At 42.6% G+C, this 24,036-nt stretch overlaps 2 protein-coding genes across 10 annotated transcripts in view; one reads left to right on the plus strand and one right to left on the minus strand.

The window, feature by feature from the left end:
- Nucleotides 1-70: 70 nt before the first annotated feature.
- LOC138947706 (mitotic spindle assembly checkpoint protein MAD2B-like) lies at nt 71-17,154 on the plus strand. 2 transcript variants are annotated; one of them, XR_011449764.1, is made up of 7 exons: nt 71-212; nt 2,269-2,387; nt 4,431-4,600; nt 5,280-5,386; nt 5,994-6,067; nt 13,918-14,172; nt 16,677-16,732. XR_011449764.1 is itself a non-coding variant. In XM_070319240.1 (7 exons), the coding sequence occupies exons 1-7, from the start codon at nt 188-190 to the stop codon at nt 16,713-16,715; spliced, it is 627 nt and encodes a 208-aa protein (XP_070175341.1). In that variant the 5' UTR covers nt 71-187; the 3' UTR covers nt 16,716-17,154. The 2 variants fall into 2 exon arrangements, 1 of the variants encoding a protein (XP_070175341.1); XM_070319240.1 differs by having other exon boundaries at nt 14,080-14,172; nt 16,677-17,154.
- A 2,538-nt stretch (nt 17,155-19,692) lies between these two features.
- Nucleotides 19,693-24,036, minus strand: part of LOC138947709 (histone-lysine N-methyltransferase 2C-like) — a 168,752-nt gene continuing 164,408 nt past the window's right edge. For 7 of the 8 annotated variants that reach the window (XM_070319248.1, XM_070319250.1, XM_070319245.1 and 4 more), the window contains one exon: nt 19,693-23,902. In XM_070319248.1, the coding sequence (XP_070175349.1) occupies nt 23,810-23,902 (93 nt within the window). In that variant the 3' untranslated portion in view covers nt 19,693-23,809. The remainder of the gene's footprint in view (nt 23,903-24,036) is intronic. The other variant, XR_011449765.1, reaches the window with a different exon arrangement.

Here is a 24,036-nt window from a genome sequence, read left to right on the forward strand (position 1 = left end):
AGCATTGATCGTCCCAAATTGGTAGACACTAGACTCAAGAGAGTATATAACCATTCTGGCAAGGCTCAGGTAAAGGGGTGTGGTACTTAGGAACGACACTTTCTGCTTGGTTTCGCAAGTGAAAACGATGCTATAAGCTCCGGTATTCAGCTCAGACTGTGATTCATTTGAGGCAGGGGTTTGGGACATGGAGGGAACACATGAAACCGAAGGTAGGGGAGAGAGATTACAATATCTGTTTGCTACTTTTAGATCATATTCTGCGTGTCACTGTGTGTGTGTGTTTGTGTGTGTGTGTGTGTGTGTTGTAAGAAATATTCAGACTTGATAAATTTATGCAAATGAATTAAGAATTCTTGAGCTCGGAGTCCTGTACAAGCCTGTTCCTACATACACCGAGTGTCTGTCTCATCTCTCTCTCTCTCTCTCTCTCTCTCTCTCTCTCTCTCTCTCTCTCTCTCTCTCTCTCTCTCTCTTTTTACATTTAGTCAAGTTTTGACTAAATGTTTTAACATAGAGGGGGGAATCGAGACGAGGGTCGTGGTGTATGTGTGTGTGTCTGTCTGTCTGTGTGTGTGTGTAGAGCGATTCAGACTAAACTACTGGACCGATCTTTATGACATTTGACATGAGAGTTCCTGGGTATGATATCCTCAGACGTTTTTTTCATTTTTTGATAAATGTCTTTGATGACGTCATATCCGGCTTTTCGTGAAAGTTGAGGCGGCACTGTCACGCTTTCATTTTTCTACCAAATTGGTTGAAATTTTGGTCAAGCAATCTCCGACGAAGCCCGGACTTCGGTATTGCATTTCAGCTTGGTGGCTTAAAAATTAATTAATGACTTAGCAGGACACCCACCACATCCTACAAGACTGCGGGAACTTCCAGTTGTTGAGAAGGAAGATGTGGCCGGAGCCGACCCCCATCCAGGATAAGCTGTACGGCACGGCGGCGTCCCTGCAGATGACCACTACATTTCTCAATTGGACTGGTCTCCACGTGTAGCGGCAACAAGAAGAAGAAGAAGATTAAAAATCTGAAAACTGTAAAAAACATATTTTTTTTATAAAACGATCCAAATTTACGTTCATCTTATTCTCCATCATTTTCTGATTCCAAAAACATATAAAGATGGTATATTTGGATTAAAAACAAGCTCTGAAAATTAAAAATATAAAAATTATGATCAAAATTAAATTTTCTAAATCAATTTAAAAACACTTTCATCTTATTCCTTGTCGGTTCCTGATTCCAAAAACATATAGATATGATATGTTTGGATTGAAAACACGCTCAGAAAGTTAAAACGAAGAGAGGTACAGAAAAGCGTGCTATCCTTCTCAGCGCAACTACTACCCCGCTCTTGTCAATTTCACTGCCTTTGCCATGAACGGTGGACTGACGATGCTACGAGTATACGGTCTTGCTGCGTTGCATTGCGTTCAGTTTTATTCTGTGAGTTCGACAGCTACTTGACTAAATGTTGTATTTTCGCCTTGCGCGACTTTTTGTTTGTTTTTTGATCTGTGTATTTGTCTGTGAATGTGTGTTAACCCTTATTCATTGGCAGAAGCTTACATAATGTGCCAAAGTAATTGATGTCATTTAACATTTTTGTTTAAATGTTTATCATTTAGTTGTTGTTGCTGTTAAACATTTATTTTATCAAATTGCTCACCTTTATTGACCCTTGTGGTGCAGCTTTTGAACAGTATGAATATGCATGATGGCCAAGTTGATAAGAAGTTGAGTTTTGGAATTCCGGCCGAGTCTGGTGGGTTATCTGGGGTAGAGATTTTTCTCCGAGGTCAACTTATGTGCAGACCTGCTAGTACCTTAGGATCCCCCTTCGTGTAAACACGCAAGCATAAGACCAAGTGCGCAAGTAAAAGATCATGTTATCCATGTCAGAGTTCGGTGGGTTTTAGAAACAGGAAAATACCAAGCATGCATCCCTCCAAAATTGGCATATGGCTGCCTAAATGGCAGGGTAAAAACAGTCATACATGTAAAAACCCATGGCACTTGTGCAAAAGACTTGAGTGTGCATGGGAGTTTCAGCCCATGAACGCAAAGGAGGAGGAACGGTGTATAGCATTTGATACTTGTTAATTTGTCTTGAACACTTTTATTAGCTAATGAATATCAACAGTAAAACATCAACAAGTTTTTCTTTCCATTATTTGGCCAAGATTTGTTTCATACAATTAAATGATTACCCATGTTCTGTTGAAAGTGATTGCATCGTCATCTGCTTGTGTTCAGTTGCAGCAGACATTCTGTCAGAGTTCCTGGAGGTGGCAATCCACAGCGTGCTGTACTGCCGAGGCGTCTACCCACAAGGGGTGTTCGGTCGCAAGAAGAAATACAACGTCCCTGTTCAGGTATTCAATACATGTGTACAGGTATGTGTTCAGGTATTCAATACATGTGTACAGGTATGTGTTCAGGTATTCAATACATGTGTACAGGTATGTGTTCAGGTATTCAATACATGTGTACAGGTATGTGTTCAGGTATTCAATACATGTGTACAGGTATGTGTTCAGGTATTCAATACATGTGTACAGGTATGTGTTCAGGTATTCAATACATGAGTACAGGTATGTGTTCAGGTATTCAATACATGTGTACAGGTATGTGTTCAGGTATTCAATACATGAGTACAGGTATGTGTTCAGGTATTCAATACATGTGTACAGGTATGTGTTCAGGTATTCAATACATGTGTACAGGTATGTGTTCAGGTATTCAATACATGTGTACAGGTATGTGTTCAGGTATTCAATACATGTGTACAGGTATGTGTTCAGGTATTCAATACATGTGTAAAACAATTAAAAAAACAGATAGACTGCTAACTTTCTAAAAATTCAAAATCAAAAACCAAGAATTGCAGGTTATTGCAACATTTAATTATTGACAAAACAAAACGTTACTGTATGTGTGAAGGTTGTACTTGTAAGCAGATGTGGCTGTTTTTTAAAGTTGAAGAATTATGTGTGCCTGATTTATCATGTAGCAATGATGCTGATGTCAAAGAGGGAGAACGATTCTCAATTTGATTTTGGAAGTAGGCTACATTTTGAGCATTTCGGTATGAATGGCAATCCAAACTTTTCATGTGTGAACTTTCATTTTAAATTGATGCTAACAGCTCCGATGTTTTTGCCTCCTTGTATGCATGTATGGTTAGACTCAGGTATAAAGCAGTACACCACCGCTAGAAGTCACTCAGATGGGGCGGAGTCGGTAGTGGCGCTGGCTTGAAACCAGTCTGTTGCTATCGGCATGGCTTCGACTGCCACGTTCGGCGAGGAATTTATTTCCCAGAGTCAACTTTGTGCAGACTCTCCTCGAACATCTCTGTTCACGCATGCATACAGTAAAGATCCCAAGCTCACAGCGAAAGTCTCAGAAATTGGATAACATGAAAAAACGCATGTAGGAAATAAAATTGGGTAGCACATTTCTGTCGCTGCACGCTACCCCCAGGGATAGCAACCCGAATTTCTCTGAGGGAATTCCCCAAAGACAAAAAGATTTATAAAACCAAATAGCAATTCTTCTATGATACAATACTGGTGCGTCTTCTTTAGATGTAAACTAATAACTTACCGTATTTTCCGGGTCATAAGGCGCGACTTTTTTCCTCGAGTTTGACCCCTGCGCCTTGTATAACAAAGCGCCTAATCCGTGTATGAAATACGAAAAAAAATAATTTGGGAAAAAATCATGGGGAACAAAACGTGACAAGAACTCGCCTCCATCTCGAATACCGGTAGTCGTTTTTTTAAATTCCGTGAGCACTTGTTTACACAACTCACACTGATCGTCACATTTCTCGGCAGTTTGAAATTGCATGATTTCATGACACACCCTCACACAGTCACACAGCAACCATGCCGAAGACGAAGCGACTTGCTTACGATGCAGAATACAAGTTGAAAGCGATCGAACTTGCTGAGGGAAAAGGACAAAGGACTTTGCCTAAGTTGAGGTGACTGAAATTTCTAGCAACAGATGCTAGGATCCCGGACAAGCCCCCAAATTTTTCAATTTTGGTGTGCCCTATCGGCCCCTTGCGCCCAATGGGTGACTGGATTACAATTTTTTGTTAAAAGAAGGGGGTGCGCCTTATGCGCTGTAGCGCCTTGTAACCCGGAAAATACGGTATATCCACAGGATCAGCTAGACAGTCAGGTGCTAATGTCATTCAAACCTGCCCGGGCGACCACCTGTTGACAACGACCACCTCCCCACTACGGCCGCCCAAAAGAAACCAACTTGAGGTTCTTTCCTATATTATTCACCTTTCCATAATCACCACCTGTCTATTCGAACCAATTTTGGTTGGTCCCTTGGGTAGTTGTGATAGACAGGTTCAACTGTACTTGTTCTATAACGATGCAGGTGTGTGTGTGCAGGTGTGCCTTCACCCTGACGTGAGCCAGTACGTGAGCAGCGTCAGCCGGTCAGTCAGGTGTTTACTGGTGCAGGGCGCGGTGAGCAGAGTGGACGTGGTGCTGACATCGCCTGACACACACCCCCTCGAGCGTTTCGTCTTCGACATTGGGACCACAGCTGCTGAAATAGGGTGAGCCTTGTGAAAAATTTAAGTTTATACACTTCTGGTCAAAAGATGCATTATTCCTGTGTTAAAACATCCATCTTCCAAGTGGAATGTAATGTTGGAATCCTGGCAATGTGGTACAAGTGTTCCATTTTAGCTGGGGAAAAAAGCTAGTAGAGCTGGTGAGATACATGTATTGTGGTTGGTAATTATTGTTTATCGTCTCTTCAGCAGTTAATGCTATTCGAGACCGAGATACCGTGGAATAAGTCAGATAAATAGTCATGCTGTTATATGGAATTGGAAGCCATCCGGTTTTGAGGGATTTAAATTAAATTGTTTTCTCTGTAGTAAGGGGACAAAGGAGAGACACTGCGTGCTCACTTCTTTTAACGGACAAGCGTTTCTCATACTGAGGAGATGCTACTACAGATTCAACTATTTGTAAACTTGTGATAGTTTCCAAGTAAAAAAAATCATCATTTCTGTTTTGGCGTTAATACTTTGCAAACAATACAGAGGACCCCCACCCACCCTTTTAGGATTTAAGACCCTAGTTTTTTTTTAAAGATTTTTTGTTGAGAACCTATGTAAATGTACCTCCATTTTAAGATTCCCTCCCCTTTAAGACCTGATTTTTTTAGATTGTTTGAGGTCTTAAAAAGGGGTTCCACTGTAACATAGATGATTGGTGTGCTGACAGGAGCAGTGTGAGAGATGACGAGTACCTGTTACACCTGGAGCAATCGCTGCGAGCTCTGCTTCTCAAGCTGAACGTTTCTGATTCCTTGCTACACCCTCTGCCTCCAGGTCAGTGTGTGCGCATCTGAGAGACATAGTGTGTGTGTGTGTGTGTGTGTGTGTGTGTGTGTGCATGTGTAAGTGTGTGACAGAGAGATAATGTGTTTGTGTGTGTGTGTGCGTGTGTTCGTTTATGTGTGCATGCATGTGCATACCTGCCAGTGCCCTATCCCCCGTCATACCTGCCAGTGCCCTATCCCCCGTCATACCTGCCAGTGCCCTATCCCCCGTCATACCTGCCAGTGCCCTATCCCCCATCATACCTGCCAGTGCCCTATCCCCCTTCATGCCTGCCAGTGCCCTATCCCCCGTCATACCTGCCAGTGCCCTATCTCCCGTCATACCTGCCAGTGCCCTATCCCCCGTCATACCTGCCAGTGCCCTATCCCCCGTCATACCTGCCAGTGCCCTATCCCCCGTCATACCTGCCAGTGCCCTATCCCCCGTCATACCTGCCAGTGCCCTATCCCCCGTCATACCTGCCAGTGCCCTATCCCCCTTCATGCCTCGCAATGAAGGAACACATTTTGGCTCGTCCAAAGGGTGTGCTTTCACCACGGTTACCACTTTCGTAAGAATTGCATTTTTTTTACTTGGATCTTTCGTTGGTTGACAGACTGCAGCTGGACAATACATGTACACACCAAGGAGTCGGCAGCTGCAGCCTTAGGGGAACAACTTACAACCAGGGTGAGAATAACATTTACAGGTACATCCTACTGGAAGAACATATTTGTGGAGTTTATTCCAACCATGATGAACTGTGGTCGTCAATCCTGTTATCTTTAAGACTGCCCTTAGCTCACCCCCTCCAGAAGTCACCTTGAGTTTTGTGTGCATATTTGCACATGTGTTTGTGTGTGTCTCTCTTTTTCTTTCTATCTCTGAACTGTGTAGATGGGGTGCCTGCCTGTAACTATCTCTCTGAGATTCTGTGTGTGTGTGTGTGTGTGTGTGTTCATGTGTATGTGTGTGTCTCTCTCTCTTTCTCTCTGTGTGAAGCTATGTGTGGGCGTGGGTGGAATTAATGTCTTCCTTTTTTCAAAATCTCTGAAACTGGGTGTTGGTGTCTCTGTATCTACAGTGGAACCCCCAATTTAAGACTCTCCTTCTTAAGACCTTGTTTTCTGCCTTTCTGTTCTTAACCTCTGTAAATCACCCCAATTTTAAGACTCCCTCCTTTTTAAGAGCCGATTTTCCCCCACACTATTTCATCCGGTCGCCCTTTCTGCTATTTCAGCACAACTGTGCTTGGAACTGGAGGGCTAATTTTATAGCCGACGCAGCGCGCGCTGTGAGCCTGTGACCTCTTTACCTCTCCCGCCGAAATCTCAGAGCACAAAGGCATAGTCTTGAACTGTGTACAGCTGTGTTTTCCGGTGTGAAAAAAATCGTATTTCTTCGTATTAAATCGAATGGTTTCTGTGACTTGAAGGTTGGATTACCGTCATCTTGTGTATATTGTTACTCTGATATTCAGGCTTTGTGTATGTGCAAACTAGAGGTCAGTGGATGATTCGGTTTGTTCGATTTTGAAGTAAGACTGCTATCGACTCTACCGGCAGGTCGTTCTTTGTTTGTACTTCCAAGAAGCAGAATGTGCGCATTGTATACCACTTTGTAACCACGCTCAATGTTTATACCAACGACCGACTGTGTTTCTGATGTTGCCGTCAGTAAGTACTTAGTCTAAACTGTGTCATAGAGTGAGAATAAGTGCGTGGGATGTTTGTGTGTTTGATTTTGGAGCAGTTTTGTTTTGTTAATCCACGCGCCTCATCAATGCATGCACGGTTTGGAACAGGCACTCGACTCTAGTGCATTTCATCTTTTCTGTTTTTTGTATTGCTTGTTTTGCGTCCCCCCCCTCCTTTTTTTTGTGACGTGTTTATTCCTGACTTAATGTTGTGACTGTAATTGTGCTTATGTTCTTGCCTGTCTGTATCAGTGTATATGGTTTTGCTTGTTTATTGTTATCAATTTCTTTCAATTTGTAGTCACTCTATTTATTGATTTAAGGTGTCTCAGTTAAGAATGGCGGCAGTGCAACATACGGAAGATCTCCACATATTTAGGCTAAATGCTATGTGCAGAATTTGTGGCAGAAGATCAAAGGCAGCGAAGGACAAACAACATATCATTAGACATTGCAAAAACTATGCATCAGTGTTGTTTCAGTTTCACGGTATTCAAGTTTCTGAAGAAGCTAATGGCACCACTTTCTCAAGTACATTGTGTGCAACATGCGCTTCTCGTCTCAGCCAACAAAAAAAACCTAACATTCCATCTCAAGGATTCTCAAAAGCAATGCATAGTAACATTGAAAAATCAAAAGTGATGTGGACACAATACAACTCCAAAGTGGAAGTAGCTGACTGTAGTGTGTGTACAACGTTTGCCGAACAAATGGCCGGTTGTCGTAAAAAAACAAAAAAAGCCAGTGAAAAAGCTGCTAGTCCGCAAAGAAAAAGCACATGTGTTGACAGTACTGATGCCTGTACAAGCACTTCTATTGTTGAAACTTTTCAGCCACAGTGTTCTTCAACACCTGAAACAAAATCCGCAAGCCGTGTGGTCAAAAAACGTCTTTTCGACTTGCTGGTATCTCGCAAGGGTACGACTCAGAGTGATGTAAGTACTAGCAATGACACACTCGTGTCAGCTGCTTCAACATCATTTCAAACCCAAGCCCCAGCAGAAACAAGCGATAAAACACCTGTTGCAAAGTCTGTATCTCAGTCACAGAAAGCAACAGATACTCACACTGTTTCGTCAAAAAACAAACCACAAACCCAACTCCGCCCAATAGAACAGTTGCAAGCACCTTTGACAAAACAAGAGGAAGAGTATTTAACTGGCTTAGTTAGGGTGAAACTGGCACAGTCAGATGACAAGAAGACGTTGATATGTAAGACAAAAGCACACCCACTTGTCCTAAAGAAAATTGTGAGAGCTAAAAAGTCATCAGCGCTAGTTTCTACTCCAATGAGGAAGAGAAGAGCAAAGGAAATTGCCAACTTGAGAAAAGAAATTTCCGGTTCCACGGAAGCTGACATAATAAAACAACAAAGCACTGAACTCAAGCACACTACAAAGCGCAAAAGGGATGACATTCTGAAAACAGCTGGGTTGGGACAGGCACGCGTCTCTTCAAAATCAGCAGCTCAAATTAGAGCAAAACTGTCACTTAGCTGGGCAAAACAAAGGCAGTTGCGAAAATTAAACAAGGCAATGGGAATAAAAATGGAGTGTGAGAAAAAGGAGAGGGAATTTCAGGAGGGAGTGCTTTGTGGGAAAATAGAAGTTTACACATTACGTCTCTCATGCATCAACAAAGCGACAAAGAAAGAGGAAGTTAGGGGCATTCCCGTGTCTTCTATTGTCAGCTGGCCCAAGTTTGTAACTGATCTCTTAGACCAGTACGACAAGAAGAACATGCTAACATGGCATAACAACACCTTGCCAGAAAATGAAATTTGGGTTAAAATCGGGGGTGACCATGGAGGGGGGAGTTTTAAAGTTGTTCTTGAAGTAGCAAATCTCCACAATCCAAATGCGAACTCAAAGTTGGTTGTGATGACTGAAGCCAAAGATTCTGCTGAAAACCTTGAAAAGATTTTAGGCAGCACTATTAAAGAGGGAGTTAGTGCTGTCAACGGCATGATGTGGAAAGGAAAAAGGCTGCGAGTGTTTATGTTTGGGGATTATGATTTCCAGTCAAAAATGTATGGACTGTCAGGAGCCCAGAGTAGTTATCCATGTCTTTGGTGCAAGACTTCCAAAACGCAAATGCAATGGAGTCCAAGAGAAAAAGCCCCCAAAAGAACGTTAAGAAACATGAAAGAAGACCTCATAGGGTACCAAGAATCTGGCAGTGACAAAAAACATGCCAAAGACCACTACAACGTCATTCGTGCTCCAATATGGGACGTCAAAGTGAGTCATGTAGCGCCGCCTTACCTTCATTTGCTCCTTGGTATTGTGAACAAACACCACGATCTTCTTGCAAATGAGTGTCACCAGCTTGACAAGCAAATAGCAGATGCCCTTTCTAAAATAAAACTGAGTGAAGAGCGTTTGGTGGTGATTGACAACACTACCGAAGCATTCAGAAGGTGTGTCAAAAACATGTATAATCTCCGAGAAGAAGGGAAACTTAATCTGAAAACGTTTCCAGTCTTCGACAGATCTGAAGGACCAACAGTTGCAGGGGTTACTGAGATTTTGAATAAGCATAGCATAACACCTCAGGCCTTTTTTGGTGGCAGCTTCAATGGGAATCACTGCAACAAATACATTAAAGATGAAGTGATTACTGCCGTAGCAGACAGCGTAGAAAGAAGGGCATTTATCCTGACAGATGACTATGGCGTGCACACCCTTGCAGGTCAAATCAAAGACAAACACACCCGTTTGAACAGTCTTTACTCCAGTGTGCACAGGCTTGTGTCACACACAAAACCAGTTGGGAAAGATGACCTTCCTGGCATCCAAGTAGCTATTTCTGAATACATGGAGTTCTACAGAGGTAACGTGTGCCTTGACAACGTTAATGTCATCCCAAAGCAGCACATACTTGAAGCACATTGTGTAGAGTTTATGGAAAGGTGGGGGATGGGGCTTGGTTTGATGGGTGAGCAAGGCGGCGAAAAACTACATTCTGACGTCAACAACCTGAAAAGGAGAGTTTGGGGCATGAAAAACAAGGGACAGCAACTTTGCCAGTTAATGAAAGAGCAACAAATTAAGACCTCACCGATGCTGCTTGACACCCCGCCAAAAACAAAATCCTAAACAAGAATGATAAAAAGTCATTGAGGCCTTTAGCATATTGACACAATAACAGCTCTAAAACATTGTTTTTTGTTGTTTGTTTTTCTTCTAAAATTGTACATATTGTTTTTTTTCTTCTTCTAACAATGTACATTGTGTTTTTGTTTTGTTTTTCTTTCTAAAAATGTACATAGTTTGTGTGTGTGTGTGTGTGTGTGTGTGTGTGTGTGTGTGTGTGTGTGTGTGTGTGTTCATATGCGTGTGAGGGAATGTGATCCCGCGTAAAGAGTGTGTTTACACTCACATTTGAACCGTTTAGTTTGAAATTACACCCACTCTATTCCATTACAATGCACGTCATCTTTTTTTTTCTTAAGCATCTCAGAGAAATAACAACCCCAACTGTTGTGCTGTGTTGTTTTGTTTCGTTTTGTCTGTTCTGTTTTGTTTGCGATAATGAAACAAACGTTAAATTGTCGTCGGATCGACGAGTTTTGTTTCCTGTGGTATATATACAAGTTTGTGAGAACAATAGTGAAAAACTGTGTTGAAAAACTTTCAAATCGACTTGTGTGCTGCTATTGGATTACTGATGTATGGCGCTGCAATGATACCAGTGAAAAGTCGTGGTCAGGTAGGCTTTTTGTTTTCTTCACATGCAGCTAACAATTTGCATGAACATGTATTGAAAGACCGTTTTTTCTTTCTTTTATATTACAGGCATTAATTGCACTATTTTGAATTATATAAACGCAAAACAAATTTCACATGCGCACCATACGCATGCCTATAATATGTTTTTAAATACGACTGTATATACTCTGTTGTTTGTATATATATTTTGTAAAGTGTTGTACATGTATATATCAGTGTACTTAGGGATTACCTTTGTCTTTTTTTCCAATATTTTGTGTTCTTTTATTGTGACACATTGATTATGATGTTTTGTTTACTGTGTTATCTTCTATCCTCTTATAGATTGTGCTGTGCTTTGAGATGTTGGGTTTCCTGTTGATTTAACTGTAGCATGCATGTGTTTTTCAGATCTGTAAGGTGTGGTATTATTATTTACTTGAAGAGCAAACACCTTTTTTAATTCTCTCATTTATCCTTTTTTCTGTCTTGTAAATTGTGGCATGTTTTGTTTCATACTATTGACATACATGTATTATCCGCCTATGTGTTGTCTGGGGCTAATATCATGTGGCACTTCGCGCGGATTTGGGTGAGCGCGCGCGAGCTACTTTTTTTTCTCCTGTGGTATATTATATATACAAGTTTGTGAGACTTGTATAGGAGGGCCGTGAGGTAAGCTTTTTTTGTTTTATTCACATGCAGCTAACAATTTTCATGAACATGAATCCCGTAAGATCTTTTTTCTTTCTTATATGTTACTGACATTATCTACACTATTTTGAATTTTATAATTATATAAACGCAAAACAAGCTTTACATACGCACCATCAATGACTTCTACTAGTAGACCTTGGCATAATATGTATGTAAATACGATATACTCTACTGTTTGTATATATTTCGATATACTCTGTTTGTATATATTTTGTAAAGTGTTGTATATATATGTGTATGTACTTGGGGATTACCTTGGTCTTTATCTTTCATTATTTTGTGTTCTTTTATTGTGGCACATTTAGGATGTTTTGTTTACTGTGTTGTCTTCTGCCGTCTTATATATTGTGCCGTGCTTTGAGATGTTGGGTTTCCTTTTTCTTTAAATGCAGCATGCACATGTTTTTCAGGGGGTTTCTTTAAATGCAGCATGCACATGTTTTTCAGAGTGCAAAGAGTAGCATAATTATATACTTGGGGTGGGGAGCACACACATTTTCTAATTCTCTCATTTATCCTTTCTTCTGTCTTGTAAATTGTGGCATGCATTGCAATATATACTGTTCAAAAAAAGAAACGCATAGCTTGTAATATTTGGTTAATTTAGTTATATGGCTACAAGGATATCCACCAAACTGCAGAAAATGTTTATCTGGTCGTCGACCTTTCGTCCATTGCCACAAGTGAGCTCTGCACGTGACGCATGCGTTATCAGTGGCTACAATGTCAAAATTGCTCATTTGGCATGACCACTCGTCATGCTTCAGTGTAATCTCGTGAAACTCGGGGAATATTGAGCTCTCACCATGTCTTCCAAAACCCATAAAAGCGGATTGTTCGCCACAAAGAAATCAGACGACAATTCAGCGACGAAAGATGGCCCGATTGAGCAGAGAAGACCGCCAAATTGCATTGGCTCGTTTACAAGCAGGCCAAAGTCAAAGTGCAATCGCCAGGCCACTTCCACGTGTCCCAGAGCACCATCAGTAGACTGTGGGTCAGGTTTCAAGCCACTGGCTCCGTTGCTGACTTGCCACGAGCGGGAAGACCAAGGGCGACAACTGCTGCTCACGACCGCTTCATACGGCTCCGCCACCTCCGGTATCGTTTCCTGTCGGCCTCATCTTCTGTCCAGGCTCTCCCCGGGCCACACCGATTATCGGATCAGACCGTGCGGAACCGCCTGCATGAAGCTGGTTTGAGAGCTCGCAGACCTCACAGAGGAGCTGTCCTCACCCGCCGCCATCGCCAGAACCGAGTGCAGTGGGGCAACCAGCACCTTCGCTGGACCGTCCGGAATCACTGGAGACACGTGTGGTTCAGCGACGAGTCCTACTTCCTGCTCCAGCGACATGATGGTCGGAGGAGGGTCTACCGGAGAGTAAACGAACGTTACGCGCCCAACTGTGTGGATGAGGCACCCGTTCATGGTGGTGGAGGCGTCATGGTGTGGGGGGCGATCAATACCGCTGGAAGGAGCACCCAAGGGCGCATAACTGCCCAGCGATACGTGGAGGAAATTCTGCGCCCACACGCCCTTCCTCTTCTGGCTGACCAGGATGCCATATTCCAGCAGGACAACGCTCGCCCGCACACAGCACGACTCACCACCCAGTTCCTCACCGACCACCATGTCCAGGTGCTTCCCTGGCCATCCATGTCGCCAGACATGAACCCGATAGAACACCTCTGGGGTGAATTGGACAGACGTGTGCGCAGGCGAGAAGAAGCGCCGGCAAATCACCGCGATCTATTGCAGGCACTTCAGGAGGAGTGGGACACCATCCCACAGCAAGATATCCAGCATCTGATCCAGTCCATGCCCAGAAGGTGCCGGGCAGTTGTTGCTGCTCAAGGCAGTCACACCCCCTACTGACTTGACAGCCTCGGCACCCAATCGTATTGATTGACTGATTGATTTGAAGATGCAAATGAACTGTGTGTGCATTCAACTGTGTCCATACCAAATTTCAAACAAATAATCTAAATATTGGATTTTCTGTTAATTTTTTCGAAAAATAAAACAAATTTGGCAAGTAGCAACTATGCGTTTCTTTTTTTGAACAGTATATATAACTATTGAGAGATGCCCGGCAAAACACACTGACAACACCAGTTCATGAAAGGCAAAACTGGAATGGAATGCAGTGCTCTGTCTGTGAAGCTATGTGTGGGCGTGGGTGGAATTAATGTCTTCCTTTTTTCAAAATCTCTGAAACTGGGTGTTGGTGTCTCTGTATCTACAGTGGAACCCCCAATTTAAGACTCTCCTTCTTAAGACCTTGTTTTCTGCCTTTCTGTTCTTAACCTCTGTAAATCACCCCAATTTTAAGACTCCCTCCTTTTTAAGAGCCGATTTTCTCAGATTTTTTGAGGTCTTACAAGAGGGTTGAAGCATATCTGTGTGTGTGTGACAGGACTTTCCCTGGGTGGAGGCCGAGGGTTGAAGCGTATCTGTGTGTGTGTGACAGGACTTTCCCTGTGTGGAGGCCGAGGGTTTAAGCGTATCTGTGTGTGTGTGACAGGACTTTCCCTGTGTGGAGGCCGAGGGTTTAAGCGTATCTGTGTGTGTGTGACAGGACTTTCCCTGGGTGGAGGCCGAGGAATCGGAACAACAGCTGTCAGACCCCCACCTCATCCCCCTCAAGTCTCTCAAGTCACATCTCTTCAAGGTGAGTGCACACTTTTTCACTCATTTTTCTACGGTCCAGTTGTAGTGTAAACCGTAAGGGTCCAATGCTCGTCAGCGATGATGTTAAGCACCACAGGTCTGTTGAGGCGTCCACACAGAGTGAGAGCATTCCACTTGGACACATACTTCTTCTTTTTCTTCAGCGTTCCTAGATCAGGTCTCACATTTCCAGTCTAACATGGGTTATGAAGTTTGTGGTCGTGTCCAGGTCTTGTTTGGTGCCCCAGAGTTTCTCCGCTAGAGTAGCTCCATGCGGCCAGTGCTGTGTCCGTGCGTCTTAGCATAGGGGGCAGGACTGCAGGATGTGCTCTGGGGTCTGTGGGCCTGTCTCACATGAGCAGTCAGGTGTGTGCGACACCCCAAGGCGGTACAGGTGGGCACGCAGTCGGCAGGGACACATACTCAAAATGTACAGCCTGACAGTTCCCTGTGCAGAGCGGGCATTTTTGATGAATTGATTATGCAGATTGACATAGGTGTTCATTACAGAATAAAATGAACAAAAAAACCGGTCTTGTTTGCATAGAGCTGTCAGGCTGTACATTTCCGTATGTGTCCAAGTGGAGGGGTGATCTTATCCTGTGTAAAAGCCTGTCCTGTGTAAAAGCCTGGTCAGGTCTGAGATGGTGATCTTGTCCTGTGTAAAAGCCTGGTCAGGTCTGAGATGGTGATCTTGTCCTGTGTAAAAGCCTGGTCAGGTCTGAGATGGTGATCTTGTCCTGTGTAAAAGCCTGGTCAGGTCTGAGATGGTGATCTTGTCCTGTGTAAAAGCCTGGTCAGGTCTGAGATGGTGATCTTGTCCTGTGTAAAAGCCTGGTCAGGTCTGAGATGGTGATCTTGTCCTGTGTAAAAGCCTGGTCAGGTCTGAGATGGTGATCTTGTCCTGTGTAAAAGCCTGGTCAGGTCTGAGATGGTGATCTTGTCCTGTGTAAAAGCCTGGTCAGGTCTGAGATGGTGAGTCCAACTGTTTAAACAGAAGGGGCTGGGCCTTTAAACAGAAGGGGCTGGGCCTTTAAACAGAAGGGGCTGGGCTTTTAAACAGAAGGGGCTGGGCTTTTAAACAAAAGGGGCTGGGCCTTTAAACAGAAGGGGCTGGGCCTTTAAACAGAAGGGGCTGGGCCTTTAAACAGAAGGGGCTGGGCTTTTAAACAGAAGGGGCTGGGCTTTTAAACAGAAGGGGCTGGGCCTTTAAACAGAAGGGGCTGGGCCTTTAAACAGAAGGGGCTGGGCCTTTAAACAGAAGGGGCTGGGCCTTTAAACAGAAGGGGCGGGGCCTTTAAACAGAAGGGGCTGGGCCTTTAAACAGAAGGGGCTGAGCCTTTAAACAGAAGGGGCGGGGCCTTTAAACAGAAGGGGCTGGGCCTTTAAACAGAAGGGGCAGGGCCTTTAAACAGAAGGGGCGGGGCCTTTAAACAGAAGGGGCTGGGCCTTTAAACAGAAGGGGCTGGGCCTTTAAACAGAAGGGGCTGAGCCTTTAAACAGAAGGGGCGGGGCCTTTAAACAGAAGGGGCGGGGCCTTTAAACAGAAGGGGCTGGGCCTTTAAACAGAAGGGGCTGGGCCTTTAAACAGAAGGGGCTGGGCCTTTAAACAGAAGGGGCTGGGCCTTTAAACAGAAGGGGCTGGGCCTTTAAACAGAAGGGGCTGGGCCTTTAAACAGAAGGGGCTGGGCCTTTAAACAGAAGGGGCTGGGCCTTTAAACAGAAGGGGCGGGGCCTTTAAACAGAAGGGGCTGGGCCTTTAAACAGAAGGGGCTGAGCCTTTAAACAGAAGGGGCGGGGCCTTTAAACAGAAGGGGCTGGGCCTTTAAACAGAAGGGGCAGGGCCTTTAAACAGAAGGGGCGGGGCCTTTAAACAGAAGGGGCTGGGCCTTTAAACAGAAGGGGCTGGGCCTTTAAACAGAAGGGGCTGAGCCTTTAAACAGAAGGGGCGGGGCCTTTAAACAAAAGGGGCTGGCCCTTTAAACAGAAGGGGCTGGGCCTTTAAACAGAAGGGGCTGGGCCTTTAAACAGAAGGGGCGGGGCCTTTAAACAGAAGGGGCTGGGCCTTTAAAACAGAAGGGGCTGGGCCTTTAAACAGAAGGGGCTGGGCCTTTAAACAGAAGGGGCTGGGCCTTTAAACAGAAGGGGCGGGGCCTTTAAACAAAAGGGGCTGGCCCTTTAAACAGAAGGGGCTGGGCCTTTAAACAGAAGGGGCTGGGCCTAACAGCGTTGCTAGGTGGTTGTTCGGTTTTTCTTTTTTAATTTGTGTTGTGTGTAAACACTGTAATCCTGGGTTCAGAAGATTCATGGTTCAGATACTGCAGTATGCATGCATGTATCATGCATAAATGTCTTACTCAGGAAGCTCACAGTAAATTGATTCAAAAACTGACAGACACTCTGAAATTGTTGAATCTTTTCTGCGTTTTTTTGTAGTTGTAAATTTTCTGTAGATTTTTGTTCTGCAAGTTTTCGAAGCTATCTTTCTATCTTTTTCTGTTTCAGATACAACTTTATGCTGAAGAAAGTGGAAAGAAGACTTAGGACAGTCTGTGTGTGTGTGTACGGGAGAGAGTGCAAATACATGTAGTGACATATATGTGAGAAGTACAGACAGGAAAAAAGAGACACATCACTGAATGTGTGTGGACAGTGACACAGAATCAAAGAGATCTGAACTGTTAGCAGGGTTGCATGCAAGTCGCATGCACTCCCATGAGTATGTTCTGAAGAAACTTGAGGTAGACTCAAGAATGTTTGGGTCTAGATGTGTGCATGCATGTTTGTGTGTTAGACACTGAGAGAGAATGGACATGTAATACATGTGACTGTGTGTTAGACACTGAGAGAGAATGGACATGTAATACATGTGACTGTGTGTTAGACACTGAGAGAGAATGGGCGTGTAATACATGTGACTGTGTGTTAGACACTGAGAGAGAATGGACGTGTAATACATGTGACTGTGTGTTAGACACTGAGAGAGAATGGTCGTGTAATACATGTTACTGTGTGTTAGACACTGAGAGAGAATGGACATGTAATACATGTGACTGTGTGTTAGACACTGAGAGAGAATGGGCGTGTAATACATGTGACTGTGTGTTAGACACTGAGAGAGAATGGACGTGTAATACATGTGACTGTGTGTTAGACACTGAGAGAGAATGGACGTGTAATACATGTGACTGTGTGTTAGACACTGAGACAGAATGGACCTGTAATACATGTGACTGTGTGTTAGACACAGAGAGAGAATGGACGTGTAATACATGTGACTGTGTGTTAGACACTGAGAGAGAATGGACGTGTAATACATGTGACTGTGTGTTAGACACAGAGAGAGAATGGACGTGTAATACATGTGACTGTGTGTTAGACACTGAGAGAGAATGGGCGTGTAATACATGTGACTGTGTGTTAGACACTGAGAGAGAATGGGCGTGTAATACATGTGACTGTGTGTTAGACACTGAGAGAGAATGGACGTGTAATACATGTGACTGTGTGTTAGACACTGAGAGAGAATGGACGTGTAATACATGTGACTGTGTGTTAGACACTGAGAGAGAATGGACGTGTAATACATGTGACTGTGTGTTTGACACTGAGAGAGAATGGACGTGTAATACATGTGACTGTGTGTTAGACACTGACAGAGAATGGTCGTGTAATACATGTGACTGTGTGTTAGACACTGACAGAGAATGGACGTGTAATACATGTGACTGTGTGTTAGACACTGAGAGAGAATGGACGTGTAATACATGTGACTGTGTGTTAGACACAGAGAGAGAATGGACGTGTAATACATGTGACTGTGTGTTAGACACAGAGAGAGAATGGACGTGTAATACATGTGACTGTGTGTTAGACACAGAGAGAGAATGGACGTGTAATACATGTGACTGTGTGTTAGACACTGAGAGAGAATGGACGTGTAATACATGTGACTGTGTTAGACACTGAGAGAGAATGGACGTGTAATACATGTGACTGTGTGTTAGACACAGAGAGAGAATGGACGTGAAATACATGTGACTGTGTTAGACACTGAGAGAGAATGGACGTGTAATACATGTGACTGTGTGTTAGACACTGAGAGAGAATGGACATGTAATACATGTGACTGTGTGTTAGACACTGAGAGAGAATGGGCGTGTAATACATGTGACTGTGTGTTAGACACTGAGACAGAATGGACCTGTAATACATGTGACTGTGTGTTAGACACTGAGAGAGAATGGACGTGTAATACATGTGACTGTGTTGTTAGATCAGTCAGTATTTGCCAATTGTGCCATATTTTGCGATAAAAATCAATAAAATTACAAAAGTTACAACAGTTTAAATTAAAGATTTGACGTCTTTGGAATGTGTGTGAGCAAATATTGCTTGGTTGTTTTTTTCCCCTTTCCTGGAAAGGATTGTGCAGTAGAACCTTGTCAAGAAGAAATCAGTCAAAGCATACCTCTGCTTTAGGGCAAGCTGCATAAAGTGCACTTTATATGGTTGATTTTCGACCAAGGTTTAACAGGTAGAAGTTGCTTTGAAGTTGGCAAGGCAATCACTCAACAGTGGGCCCTGTGAAAAATTCCCCCGATTTCCAACCGACTCTCAGCTGTTTTGAAACCCCAGCTGATCAGTTAAACTTTCTCATCGAGTTTGAAGGGACTTATTCCCACGTGTTCTCTCGTTGGAGGCCATGTTTCATTGGCTTGCCGTGTTATCACTCATTGGCCAAGACTGTAGAAGTCTGTTGAGAATCAGTCTGCCACTTGGCTGTTCACACTGCATAATGTTTTCAGCGATTTTGAACTGACAAAAATAGTTCAGAAGTCTGCTGAAAGTCGGACGAAAAATCAGTCAATAGTCTCCTGTCCGCCCAGCGACCTTCCCCTTGACCCTGCTTGTGACCTCGATGTTTTTTGCCCCTGCAAGGGGTACGGTACTCTCTAAGCACCCAAAACCTCAAAGAGAGATAACTGGCGGAAACCTTCCTATTGTAGTCTCCTGTATGACGGCTTACTAGTGCCAAAACCTCATAATTGTAATTATCAATTACCATTTTCACGTGTTAATTACTAATTTTCCCCGGAAAATTAATTTTTCCGGAAAAATTACTAACTTTCAACTAATTTTTAGTTTTGGCTCACTTCCTGACGGATTGCTAGTGCCGAAACTAAAAATTAGTAATTTTCCCGTGAAAATTAGTAGCTAACAGATGAAAACAGTAACTGACAGCGTTAATTAGTAATTATCACGTGATAATGGGTAACACCAGGTTTTGGCACTAGTAAGCCGTCATACTCCTGTCCGCCCAGCCGACCTTCCCCTTGACCCTGCTTGTGACCTCGATGTTTTTTGCCCCCGCAAGGGGCACGCACCCAAAACCTCAGAGAGACAACTGGCGGAAACCTTCCTATTGAGCAGCACGTTTTTTTTAAGGGATTTCTCTGACACATAATTATGTTTGGGAATCTGTCATTCAAAGCATAACAAAAACAGACACAAACACACATTTAAAATGTTATCAAAGATTTAATATATTTTTAGTCAATTCAATCAAGCATTTAGGAAATAATTTTAGGGGAAAAAAATCAAAAGTATCCAAAACAGAAAACAAAATGGAAGTGACACACCTGCTATGACAATAAATAGCAACGTAACAGTGCAATGAATTTTGCACTAATGTGTAACATTCTGAGCTACTGACGACAGTACAAAAAGAAGACATTAACCGATGAAAGGGATAATGGTTGGGGATAGAGACATTCATGCATAAAAATTTAAAAAAAAGTGCGCACAGAAATCTGTACTCCTTCTCTGGGTGATAGTGAAATGATACATGAGGTAACGATATTACAATGACATATAAGTTGCCTTTACCGAACACTTGCCAAAAACAATCTCCATAACGCCCCTGGCACAAACTGGCTGATCAATATGTACACGATAAACTTCTCGCTACCAAGGTGGACGTTCACACTCGATGCCGCTGAGATCTTCAACTCTACGCCACATTATAATATATACAAGAAATGCGATAACCCTTAAGGTTTTAACTACAAAATTCTATTTACACGGTACCTTTTCTACTACTAACCGAAGAGTTTTAACTACATATTTCTATTTACACAGTAAATCTACTACTATTACTCTCCTCCCACGTTAAATATTCACGAGTGCTCCTTGTGAAAGTCTGAGTGCTCCAGAAGTTGGCAAAAACAAATGGATTTATCAGCTGTGGAAAGTTTTCTGACTGAAAACGTTTCCTTAGACCTTTGCGTTGTAACGGCAAGCTACAACAAACTGGGTATTGCTTGGAGATCGCAGCCCTGAAATTTAAACAACAAAACAAACAAAAAATAAATGAGAGTTTAGTTGGATGCTGAGCAACAGAGAGTACAGTGTTCCCTCCTCTGAAGGGACGCCTGTCGTAGAACGAAGAACACACAGAAAAAAATGCTATGGAAAGAACATTGACAATGACAGACTGTTCTTTAGAAACGAGATTACTTCAGTAGGACATTTGTCTTTTGATGCGGGGTAAAATTTTGATAAGGAAACAGCTTTTTGATAAGACGTACAGTTTTTGGAAAGAGGTGAAAGAAACAGAAAACCAATGTGATTTCCATCACTTTTTGATATAGAAACTGTGTTTTGAGAAGAATATGCTTGAAGGAAAAGCTACCAGAAAAGGTAATTACTGGCAAACACCCAAGATATTGAATGGAAATGTAGAAGCACTGCAAGAATGAGCATTACATTTCATATTGTTGCAAGAGGATTTTTCTTTTCATTTTGAACAGAAAAGCTGTGAACACTGCCTTGCTAATGCTAAACCATTTAATTTTAACTGGTTGCCTGCAGAAGATAGTTCACAAATGTTAACGGTCCATAACTTTTCTAACACTAATGATATAATGTTGAGGATAAACAGAAGTTTCATCAACTTGGTCAGATCTGTGACAAAAAAAGAAACAATTACAAAATATTGTTTCTAGGTCATGTACGCGTAACAATAACATTCCCCATTTCCTTCCAAAAGAAACTTGTCTATTTTAAGATGTACAACATCTCAATCTCATCCTGAAGAGATATTTACAGACAGAAAAAGGGTCTGAACTGAAAATCGCTTGCTAACAATAAAACTACCTAACCTGTGTGATGAAAACATTCCTCAGCAAAGAGAAGAAGAGAGAATCAGTATGACTACCGCTAGGTTCACCACTGCACTACCTAACCTGTGTGATGAAAACATTCCTCAGCAAAGAGAAGAAGAGAGAATCAGTATGACTACCGCTAGGTTCACCACTGCACTACCAGCATGCACTATACAGCAAATTATGACACAGAGTAATGACACTGACCTTGCTTTGTACAGGGGTCACCATTATGATCACACGTCTGGTACGCTGTCTATACACTCACTTTATGCTCAACATTCAGCAAATCAGGGGAGAGGAAGAACGGGAATTTACACACAACTGGACGAGAAATATTTATAAAGTTCTCCAGAAACTTTACAAGGAACGGGAAGAGAAATATTGAGAAAGTTTTCCTGAAACTTGACAAAGAACTAGAGAGAAAATGTTGAGAAAGTTTTCCTGAAGCTTGACAAAGAACTAGAGAGAAAATGTTGAGAAAGTTTTCCTGAAGCTTGACAAAGATCAGGGGGAGAAATATTGAGAAAGTTTTTTTTTTCTGAAGTTTAAAAAAGAACTGGAACAGAAATATCAAGAAAAAGCTTATTTATAGGAAACTACAAAGAAATATTGACATTTTTGTCTGACACTTTACACAGAAACTGAAAACAAAATAGAGATTAGAAAATCTTCCTGAAACTGTTTTCCTGTTCACATCAAACATCACAAAAGAGAAGTCCCAGTCTTTGCCACCGTAGCTTACACGCGTGTCACAACATACATTATTACAATCGACAATATATGTACAACAAATCAATGCAAAGTACATCTGTACACATTATGGTGTGTGAATATATAGAGAATTTAGATCACCAAATTTAGCAGAGAGACTGAACACTGTGTCTGCATACACTGTTTGTATCGACTAATATATCTGGGAACAAACAAAAAAGACACACAGTTATGCCTGGTAGTTGTGAAAAAATAGAAACGCACACACAGCACACGTAGAGCCAACAAGTCAAACATTTTATACATTGGAATCTGCTGCCATCATATAGAACCAGTGCTTGCCTTCAGTATTAGCACAGCTTTCTCTCATGTCTGTGTCTCTGTGCATTTGCTGTAACTTTTCAATACATTTTCTTTTCTTCAAGACACGCTTTCTTAGTACACCTCTACTTCTCAGTACATTTCTACTTCTTTGTACACTTTCCCTGCTGTTACAGTACAGCTTCTCTCCTCAGTAACCTCTACTTCTAGGTACACCTCTACTTCTCGGTACATCTTTTCTTCTCAGTACATCCTGCCTTCTGTTACAGTACAGCTTCTCTCCTTGGTACACCTCTACTTCTCATTACACTTTTCTTTCATATCCTCCAATCTCAGCTCACCGTCTTACTTCACAAAACTTCTTTTCTTCGACGCTTCCAAATCATATTCTTTTGCTTTTCAGCTTTGCACCTCTGAGGGTGTAGCGAAACTACATCAATTTTCTTTAGTCTCAGTGTACCTCTTTGCACATCTTGTTCATGCTTCTCGCAAACCATCACCATCCTATATTCCTTCTCCAACCACACCTTCCACACAGTATTTGTCTCTGTAAGCTTGTCATCAACTGAATTCTTCTCTTTCCCATTCCTTCACATGTCCAGTACTGAGAAGCAAAGAGTTTCTGTCCAGTCTGAGACAACCCATATAAGTGATACACTTTCTTTACTTTCACAGAGAAGTGAGAAGCTCATGCTTTTGACCGAAAAGTGAGAAGCATCCGTATCTTGTTAAGTTTCTTGCAATGAGCACGCACAGAAGCGCACAATATTCAAGTCTTTCGGTCAGTTTTATTCACATGGTGTCAATGGAAGTGATGTGCATAGTAAGAAATGAGTTATGGCGATGAAAACTGTCTCATGAATTGTGATATTTAGCTGTCATTACACCGTCAAGTTAAGCCTGCTGAAAGTAGTCACAGCCCTGCATCACCGCTGTCCGTGCTGGCGACATGAGTGAGTAGTGGGGAGTTTACCAATCACTAGTGTCACCTGAGCACTTAACACACACACATTTTTATCAGCGTTTGCAGGGTGCTGCCTTTGCAATGTCGTCTCTCCGCTTCGAGCCGCAGCAAGTTGTCCATATTCACTGTTTTAACTGTTGTTTTTTCCTCAGATCAGAGCATGACGTCTCATGAACGGAGATTCATTACAGCTCTGAAGCAAAAGTTTAAAATGTCGCAATTGGGTAAGTTAATTCACAGCTGTGATGTCAGTTCGATGATGTCACACCAGTAATGATGTCAGTCTGGTAAAGATGTCAGTCTGGTGATTGTCGCAATTGGGTTAAGTTTCACGCTGATACAGCTGTGATGTCAGTTTAATAATGTCACGCCAGTATTGATGTCAGTTCGATAAAGATGTCGCTCTGGTGACGCCGACGCCAGGCCAAGATTACTGTGTAAGAGCCACATGTAGTGGTGGTGGAATGCTCAGCTCAGTTCATCCACTTCCGGCAGTACGCGGCTCCACACATGCAGGGAATCTTGTGCTGGTCGTCTTCAAAGTCAAACTTGTAGTCGTACGTCAACTGAAACAACCAACAAAGCAATGTTTTAAAAATAAGGACGGTTTCATTGTATAATTTGCCCAGTATTTCAGTACAGAAAATATGCACAGCAATGTCCGCTGTAACAATAATACCACATTCACTTCACTGCCCTT

This window comes from Littorina saxatilis, linkage group LG14, assembly GCF_037325665.1.
Source record: "Littorina saxatilis isolate snail1 linkage group LG14, US_GU_Lsax_2.0, whole genome shotgun sequence".
NCBI lineage: Eukaryota > Metazoa > Mollusca > Gastropoda > Littorinimorpha > Littorinidae > Littorina > Littorina saxatilis.

Coding starts and splice junctions, on each gene's coding strand:
- LOC138947706 (XM_070319240.1), top strand. CDS start 188: ATGGAGGGAACACATGAAACCGAAG. Junction 2,388..4,430: donor AATACAACGTCCCTGTTCAG/GTATTCAATACA, acceptor GTGTGTGTGCAG/GTGTGCCTTCACCCTGACGT. Junction 4,601..5,279: donor ACCACAGCTGCTGAAATAGG/GTGAGCCTTGTG, acceptor GTGTGCTGACAG/GAGCAGTGTGAGAGATGACG.